Source organism: Carcharodon carcharias, chromosome 7 (genome assembly GCF_017639515.1).
Source record: "Carcharodon carcharias isolate sCarCar2 chromosome 7, sCarCar2.pri, whole genome shotgun sequence".
NCBI lineage: Eukaryota > Metazoa > Chordata > Chondrichthyes > Lamniformes > Lamnidae > Carcharodon > Carcharodon carcharias.
Window position 1 is genome coordinate 186988664 of NC_054473.1, and position 9966 is coordinate 186998629.

The window sequence follows — 9966 nt, forward strand, 5'->3', positions numbered from 1 at the left end:
TGACCTCTCCCCTTCCTACCTCTGTCTCCACCAGCCTATAACCCGCCTGTGCCTAGCTCAGTTAGTAATGCTTCCACCTTGAGTCAGAGAGATCTTGGGTACAAGGTTCAAGGTTATAGGTACAAGGTCAAAGGTCAAGGCTACAAGGTCCAAAGTCATGGGTACTAGGTCCAAAGCTTCACCCCAGGACCTGAATGGGGTTTTCATTTTTGTCTCTTTTGGATGATGTGTTCTGTATTTTCTTGTTCCAATATATTGTTTTGTGAGACACAGAGTCATTTAACTTTCTGATTAGTTTGGTGACGAGAATGGAGACCTCATTTTTGACGAATACTTTAAGGATGTACATGACCCTGATGTGCTGAAAGAACGTTACCTTGACATGTTCGGTGATGTGTTTATAGCTTTTCCTACCCTGAGAGCAGCCCAGTACTACAAAGGTGAGCATGAAGTGTGCAGCTCTGTTGGCATCAGGAAATAATGAGGCTACAGTTAACATCAATGCAGAGAATGCAAGAGCTTAAATGTCCTTTTATATTTATGTGTTTTACCTGGATCAAGAATACTATTCAGTACAATCGGAGAGAGTAATTAGCCATTGTCCACAAAGGGCTAGAGGCATCTGTCTCCATTAGAGAGAAATAATTAATTATATAGCCTTAGGGGCACCACCGAACAACTGTGGGGTAAGGTGAGGGAGCAGGTCTCCCTGAGCTACCACTATGGGAGTGAATGGGAAGGGGTTTGGGTCCATTGGGATTCAATACAATGGGAGTGAATGGGAAGGGGTTTGGGTCAATTGCATTGTGTACAATGGGAGTGAATGAGAAGGGGTTTGGATCCATTGGGTTTGTGTACAGTGGGAGTGAATGGGAAGAGGTTTGGTCCATTGGGTTTGTGTACAGTGGGAGTGAATGGGAAGGGGTTTGGGTCCATTGGGTTTGTGTACAGTGGGAGTGAATGGGAAGAGGTTTGGTCCATTGGGATTGTGTGCAATGGGAATGAATAGGAAGGGATTTGGACCAATTGGCCTCCAGGTTGGGGTTGCTCTGAATAGATTGTGTTTTTCTTTTATCTGCTTTGGCTTCAGTAACTCTCTCTGATGTTCTGTTTTCAGATGCTGGGAACCCTGTGTTTTTATATGAATTCCAGCATCGTGCAAGCTTCTATGAGGCAAGAATACCCCAATTCAAGAGAGCGCCTCATGGGGCTGAGCTGTCCTTTGTCCTTGGGGGACCGTTCATTCCTACTTTTGATATATTACTGGGTAAGAAGCTTCAAATTTCTGTAACCCTATAATTAGCTGTATTGAAGTGTGGGTATGGCAGTTTAGTGGTTACGGTGATGCACTAATAGCTCAGAATTTATAAGCTCATGGAAACTTTGCAATGAAATTCAATGAAGTTGGTTAATCATTTGCTTGTACTGGGAAAAAGTAACCATCAAACTCTGCTGTTTGCTGTAAAGGCCCAACTGGTTAACTATAATCCTTCAGGCAAGAGAGCCATCTGTCTTATTGAGTGTGGTTTACGTAATTCTCCACTTCCACTTAATCCATGGTTGGCACTGAGCACTCGTTGGATTAGCCTAGCGAGGCACTCAGTTGTACAACAGTCACTGCAAAACAGAATCATTCACCGAGAAGACCCACCAGGGTAACTGTGGATCAGCAATAAATGTGTCTTACATCTTCTGAACTCCTTAAAAAAAAGTTATAACACCTTACAGGTACAAAACTATTTACTGCAAGGTTTGGCCAAAAATTAAACTCATAACAACCAACAGAACAGGAAACCTATTGCCCTAATATTAATTATGGTTTCCAGGAGTGTTTATATGGTGCTGCTTGCTGATGAACATAGGCACAAGAGAAGGCCATTCAGCCCTTTGAACCTGTTCCATCATTCGTTTGGATATGGCTGATCTGTACCTCCTATCCATTTACCTGTCTTTGTTCCATATCCCTTAATCGACAAATATTAGTTAACGTCAGCCTTGAGTTTATCAATTGGTCCCCAATATCCACAGCCTTTTATGGGGAGGGAACTCCAGGTTTGTAGCACCCTTTGTGTTTTTCAAGACTTAAGATCAGATTATTTGCCCAATTTAAATGTGGTAAGTTTAAACTGGGGTGGGATATTAATACAATATTGTATTAAGAGCAGCTAAATGGAGTGGAGATGCCAATCAGCTATGGTCTAAGTGAATGGTGGAACAGCATCAATATTGAGGAACTCCTCCTGTTCCATGGTGGGGTATGGGGGCCACCACTAAACATCGCTCCAGCTTTGAGACCTGGTCTCAGCCAGTAATTTCTACAATTATGAAACAGATAGCCTCAGTGTCCCAAAAGTTAGCTAGATTGCTGCTTCAAGTTGCTATGCAGTGACTCCCAGTATAATATACACCCCTGGGGGTGGAGTCAGCTCAGCTGTGATGTCTTCATAGGTTAAACATTCTGCTGACACTTATTATCCAGGATGCCACATGATAAATGGATCCATGAGGTAGCAGAACGAAAGGACTTACGTTTCCCTATCGCCTTTCACAACCTCAGGACATTCTAAGGTGCTTCACAGCCAGTGAGGAACTTTCGAAATGTGGTCATTATTGTCATGTAATCGTAGGACATCATCCCAGGGACCACTCTAGTGAACCTTTGCTGTACCGTCTCCAATGCAACTATATCCTTCCTTAAAGGCTCACATTCTCTGGAGTTTAGAAGAATGATAGGTTTTCTCATTGAAGCATTCAAGTTTCTGAAGGGTTTTGACAGGGTTGATGAGAGGTTGTTTCCCCTGGTTGGGGGATCTAAAACACGGCTGGGGGGGTGGTGGTGCACAGTCTCAGGATGAGGGGCCAATCATATAGGACTGAGATGAGGGGAAATTACTTCACACAGAGGGTTGTGAATCTTTGGAATTCTCTACCCCAGAGGGTTGAGGATGTTACATTGCTGAATATATTTAAGGCCGGGATGGACAGATGTTTGATCTCAGGGAATGAAGGAATCTGGGGAGTGGGCAGGAAAATGGAATTGAAGCCCAAGATCAACCATGATCGTATTGAATGGTGAAGCAGCCTCGATCAGCCAAATGATCTACTCCTACTCCTATCTCTTGAGTTCTTGTGCAGGAAACACAGCAGCCAGTCACAAGCAGCACTGTCATAAATGGCACTAGTGATCATCTTCCAGTCTTCTTTAGACTCAGGGAAGGTGCCAGAGGACTGGAGAATTGTAAATGTTACACCCTTGTTCAAAAAGGGGTGCAAGGATAAAATCGCCAACTACAGACCTCAGTGGTGAGGAAACTTCACAACTACAAACCAGTCATTTTGACCTCAGTGGTGAGGAAACTTCTGGAAACTATAGTTCAGGACAAAATCAAAAGTCACTTAGACAAGTGCAGGATAATTAAGGAAAGCCAGCATGGGTTCATTAAGGGAAAATTATGTTTAACTAACTTGAAGTTTTTTGAGGAGGTAACAGAGAAGAGCAATGCTGTAGATGTAGTGTATATGGATTTTCAAAAGGCATTTGATACAGTGCCACACAACAGACTTGTGAGCAAAATTCGAGGTCATGAAATAAAAGGGAAAGTAGGCACTTGGATAAGAAATTGGCTGAGTGACAGGAAACAGAATAGTGATGAATGGTTGTTTTTTAGATTGGGGGAAGGTTTGTAGTGGATTTCCCCAGGGGGGTCAGTGTTGGGACACTTGTTCTTCCTGATATATATTAATGATCAAGACTGTGGTGTTCAGGGCATAATTTCAAAATTTGCAGATGATACAAAGATTGGAAAAGTTGTCAACTGTGATGAGGATTGCCTTGAACTTCAAAAGGACATAGACATGTTGGTGGATAGGGCCATAAGACCATAAGACATAGGAGCAGAAGTAGGCCATTCAGCCCGTCGTGTCTGTTCCACCATTCAATGAGATCATGGCTGATCCAATAATACTCAACTCCACTTTCCTGCCTTATTCCCGTAACCCTTGATTCCCTTACTGATTAAAAATCTGTCTCTCTCAGCCTTGAATATACTTAACGACCCAGCCTCTACAGCCCTCTGCGGTAAAGAATTCCACAGATTCACTACACTATGAGAAAAGAAATTCCTCCTCATCTCTGTCTTAAACCCATACTCTGAGTTTATGCCCTCTGGTCCTAGACTCCCCCACAAGGGGAAACAACCTCCCAGCATCTACCTTGTCAAGCCCCTTAAGAATCTTGTAAATTTCAATAAGGTTGCCTCTCATTCTTCTAAACTCCAATGAGTACAGGCCCAACATAGTCAACCTCTCCTCAAAAGAAAATCCCTCCTTATCCGGGATCAACCTAATGAACCTTCTCTGGACTGCCTTCAATGCCAGTATATCTTTCCTTAGATAAGGGGACCAAAACTGTTCATCGTATTCTAGATGTGGTCTAACTAGTACCTTGTATATTTTAGCAAGACTTCCCTGTTTTTATACTCCATTCCCTTTGAAATAAAGGCCAACATTCCATTTGCCTTCCCTATTACCTGATGAACTTGTATGCTAGCTTTTTGGGATTCATGCACGAGGACCCCAAATCCCTCTGTGCTGCAGCTTTCTGCAGTCTTTCTCCATTTAAATAATATTCAGCTCCTCTATTCTTCCTGCCAAAGTACATAACCTAAAGTTTTCGCACAATATGTTCCATCTGCCAAGTTTTTGCCCACTCACTTAACCTGTCCATACCCCTCTGTAGACTCCTTGTATCATCCTCACCACTTGCCTTCCCATCTATTTTTGTATCATCCACAAACATGGCGATAGTACATTCACTTCCCTCACTCAAGTCATTAATATATATTATAAATAAGTGTGACCCCAGCACTGATCTCTGTGGTACTCCACTAGGTTGCCATCCTGAAAATGCCCCCCCTTATCCCAACTCTCTGTGTCCTATTAGCAATCCAATCCTCTATCCATGCTAATACACTACCCCCAAAGCTATTGACTCTTATCTTATTAAGTGGCCTTATGTGCTGTACCTTATCAAACACGTTTTGGAACCCCAAATATATTACAACTACTGGTTCTCCTTTATCTATCCTGCTTGTTACCTTCTCGAAGAATTCTAATAAATTTGTCAGGCATGATTTCCCCTTCATGAAGCCATGCTGACTCTGCTTGATTAGATTATGTATTTCTAAATGCTCTGCTATTACATCCTTTATAATAGACTCTAACATTTTCCCAATGACAGATGTTAAGCTAACTGGCCTATAGTTACCTGTTTTTTGCCTCCCTCTCTTTTTGAATAACATTGGCAGTTTTCCAAACCTCTGGGACTTTTCCAGAATCTAAGGATTCTAGGAAGATTACTACCAGTGCATCCACTATCCTTGTAGCTACTTCCTTTAATATCCTAAGAAGCAACTCATCAGGTCCAGGAGACTTATCAGTCATTAGCCCCTTTAGTTTCCCTATTACTTTTTCTCTAGTGATAGTTATTGTATTTATTTCCTACCCCACCCCACCCCGCTTTTGCCCCATGATTACTTAGTGTTTTTGGAATGCTATTAGTGGCTTCTACCATGAAGACTGATGCAAAATATTTATTCAACTCCTCTGCCATTTTCTCATTCCCCATTATTATTTCCCCAGCCTCATTCTCTAAGGGGCCTATGTTCACTTTGGTCTCTCTCTTCCTATTTATGTATTTAAGGGAGCTCTTACTGTCCATTTTAATATTACTTGCTAGTTTGCCCTCAAGGTATATTTTCTCCCTCTTTATTACATTTTTGGTCATCTTTTGTTGGTTTTTAAAACTTCCCTAATCCTCTGGCTTACCACTAATCTTTGCCACATTGTATGTTTTTACTTTCAATTTGATACTATCCTTAACTTCCTCAGTTAACCATGGTTGGTTTATCCCCTTCCTAGAATCCTTCTTTTGAAGTTCAGTGCAGAGAAATGTGAAGTGATTCTTTTTGGCAGGAAGAATAAGGAGGTGCAGGAACAGAGGGACCTCGGTGTGTGTGAGCATGGGTCATTGAAGATGGCAGGGCATGTTGAGAGAGCAGTAGCAGTTAATAAAGCATATGGTATATTAGGCTTTATTAATAGGAGCATTGAACACAAGAGTAAGGAGGTCATGTTGAACTTGTATAAGACACTAGTTAGGCCTCATCTGGAGTACTGCATCCAGTTCTGGGTACCATACTTGAGGAAGGATGTGAAGACATTGGAGAGATTATTGAGGGCACATTCACCAGAATGATTCCAGGGATAAAGAACAGTAGCTATGAGGATAGATTGGAGAGGTTGGGACTGTTTTCCTTGGAGAAAAGAAGGCTGAGAGGAGGCTTGATAGAGGTATCCAAGATCCTGAGGGGTATGGACAGGGTAAATAGTGAGAAACTGTTCCTACTCAAGAGAACATCAAGAACTAGAGGGCACAGATTCAAAATAATTGGCAAAAGGAGTAAATGTGATGTGAGGAAAATTTTTTTCACCCAGAGGGTGGTTGGAGTACGGAACTAACTTCCTGAGAGGGTGGTGGAGGCAGGTTCGATCGAGGTATTCAAAAGAGAATCGGATTGCTACCTGAAAAGAGGGAATGTGCAACGGTACAGAGATAAGGCAGGGGAGTGGGATTGGGTAGAATGCTCTTTCAGAGAGCTAGTGCAGAGTTGATGGGCTGAATGGCCTCCTCCTGCACTGTAAAGGTTCTGTGATTCTGTGATTAATCTGTTTTGTGACGTTAGTTGAAGGATAAGTATTGTCAAGGAAACCAGGGAGATCTCCTCTCCTTTCAAAATTTTGCCTTTACATCCCCCCAGAGGGTGTACAGGGCCTTGGTTCAATATCACATCTGAAAGACAACATCTTCAATAGTGCAGCACTCCCTCAATGCAGCACTGGAGTATCAGCCTGAAGCACTTGTTAAAGTCTTTAGGATGGGACTCAAACCCACAACCTTCTGAATTAAATGTGGGAATGCTAAGTCACAGCAAACACCTAAACAGGCCTGACAGGATTGGTGACATTCACACACGTAATGCCTTTTGTTTATTTGTTTGTGGGATGTGGGCATTGCTGGCTGGGCCAGCATTTATTGCCCATCCCTAATTGCCCTTGAGAAGGTGGTGGTGAGCTGCCTTCTTGAACTGCTGCAGTCCATGTGGTGTAGGTACATCCACAGTGCTGTTAGGGAGGGAGTTCCAGGATTTTGACCCAGCAACAATGAAGGAACGGTGATATATTTCCAAGCCAGGATGGTGAGTGACAAGGAGGGGAACTTCCAGGTGGTGGTGTTCCCATCTATGTGCTGCCCTAGTCCTTCTAGGCGGTAGAATGGCAGTATATTCAGTGTATCGCTGAAAAGAGAGACGCGTTGCTGAAGCTTATCATCTTATGCTCATCAAGACAAATGCAAGAACACCAAATTTCAAACAATCATAACAATTGATGCAACAGGGCAAAAGAGTGCTGATTGGTTGGCAAGTCGACTCTGATAGGCCTAGGCATTGCCATGGAGAAAGCAATAAGGAACCATAGGCTCCCCAAGTTCCCTGGTAATTAAAAAAAAGGTGCAAGGCTTGAACATAATCCTTTTGTTTGCAGAGAACGGGTCCCAGCTTATGACTGTATGTCACTTCTAGCAAGTATAAATGAGCCACATTATGGGTTTGACTGATTATCTTAAATTGGTTGTTGGCGTAGCTGTTAGCACAGTGTGTTAATTCATTGAACCAGGCCAGCAATGAAGGTTGTGATGATGTGACTTTATTAAACAGGTAACATGACTGAAGGAGAAAAGAATCTCAGCAAGGCAATGATGTCATACTGGAGTACATTTGCATGGAGTGGGTAAGGTTTTAATTCATTTAAACCTCTTAATGGCATTTGCCTTGTTATCCCAGCTAGTTTATCAGGGCACCTTGATACCAAAATGGGAAATCACGACCAATAGACCAAGGACTTTGAATTTCCTGTCACTGATTGAACCAGAAAGATAGAAGAAAGGAAAGCTTGCGTTTATATAGTGTCTTTCATGGCCACAGGACCTTCCAAAATGCCTCCAAAAAGCCAGTTAAAGGGTCAAATTGCAGGAACAGTCAGTGCAGTGATTAAGTTCTGCCTCTAGATATCTTCAACATTCTTTGTGAATAATAATACAATAAATTCACTAGTGACACCTAACGGCAGAACATCAATACCCCATTATTCAAATCACAGACTACCCAATTTATACTCCTTTGCTATGGTGTATAAGTAGGACGTCAACAAAAGATCAAACACTTATTCCACAATCCAATAATTCCCAAAGGATGAGTTTTTATTCCAGTTGTAAAACACTGTATTTCCAATGTATACTCGCTAAAGTGAGTTTCCTAAATAACAGATAATGTGTTTTCAAGAGCTCAGAGAAGATCGATGAAGGTGATTCAGTGAATTGCAGAGTTCTGAAGAATAGTTTGCAGAGTGGGACATGGTGGCAAAGATCAGGGTTGTTAATAGGCTAATAAGGCACAAATGCTGTTGATCAAAGTGGGGGATCTGAAGCCAGACTGGGAGACTGACAGATTGAGAATCATGGTTAAAATGACCGATCTCAACAGGGATCTGAGATGGGAAGAAATTCTTTCATCACTGGAGCAGCCTCCCAGCAGTGTTGAAAAACAGAGGGTGGGGTTGGTTGAATATTCTGTTGTATTGATTACCACTGGGGACAGGGGAGTATCTATATAGATCTTTCCCCCAGGAGGAGCCTTTTGCCCACAATGCAGTTCTTCATGTGTCGTCAGTGAGAGGTGCGCTTCTCTTCAATGTTCAATGTTAGCAACATGAGACACACTCACAACACACAAGGCCACAAAGCAGCCGGTATGCATTCATGAATATAAAATAAATAAAGAAGTAGTTACATTTGGTTAAAAAGTGATTGATATGTTAAAGTAAATTGAATAATACATTGTCTTACAAAGAGCAGAAAGGTCAGAGTGGGAGGAGGGTGGAAAATTGAAATGACAAGTGACAGGAAGTTCAGGGTCATGCATGTGGACTGAACTGAGGTGTCCGCAAAGCGATCTCCCAGTCTGCATTTGTTCTCCCCGCTGCAGAGGAGACCACATCGGGAGCAGCGAATACAGTATACTAGATTGAAAGAAGTGCACATAATCGTTGTTTCACCTGTAAGGAGTGGTTTGGGATTTTGGATGGTGGGGAAGGAGGTAAAGGGCAGGAGTTGCACTCCCTGAGTTCGCACAAAAAGATGCTGTAGGGAAGGGAAGGGGTGTTGGGGTGACTGAGTTACCTTACACACTTGATGTTCTAATAAAAGCCGTTGCAATCTCTTCCTTGCAGGAATCCCAACAGAAATGACTTACCAGTTTGGCCAATGAATGGTGACTCTGAAAAATACATGCAGTTCAACCTGACCCTGCAACTAGGCAAAAAGTTGAAGAAGGACAAACTCAAATTCTGGTCTAACAAACCTCCAAAAATAGTTGCAAAAGTATTAATCTAATTTGAAGCTCATTCCAATTCAGTTCTATGTTTGGCATGTCAAGAAATGTTTAACTTTGTGGGCAGGAGGGCAAACATATATCTGTACAAACACACACACAAACATACAAACAAACACTTACAAACATGCACATACAAACATACAAAAACGCACATACAAACACGCATATACAAACACACAAACATACAAACATGAAAACATACAAACACATGCATACAAACATACACAAACATACAAACATGCACATACAAACACACAAACATACAAACACACACACATAAACATACGAGCACACACACATAAATGTACCAATATACATACAAACACACTGCACACATGCCCACACAAAACAGCAGAAATACAAACTGACACACACACACACCCACACACATACACACACGCGTATACAAACACACACACACATAGATTCTCACACAATCTGAAGTTTGACATATTTT

General features: G+C 42.0%; 1 protein-coding gene across 1 annotated transcript in view; it reads left to right on the forward strand.

Annotated features, from left to right (window-relative positions):
• Window positions 1-9508, forward strand: part of LOC121280086 (pyrethroid hydrolase Ces2e-like) — a 32302-nt gene extending 22794 nt beyond the window's left edge. Inside the window, exons 10-13 of the mRNA XM_041191711.1 lie at window positions 296-440; window positions 1118-1267; window positions 7776-7848; window positions 9346-9508. Of these exons, the coding sequence (XP_041047645.1) occupies window positions 296-440; window positions 1118-1267; window positions 7776-7848; window positions 9346-9508 (531 nt within the window). The remainder of the gene's footprint in view (window positions 1-295; window positions 441-1117; window positions 1268-7775; window positions 7849-9345) is intronic.
• Window positions 9509-9966: the final 458 nt, after the last annotated feature.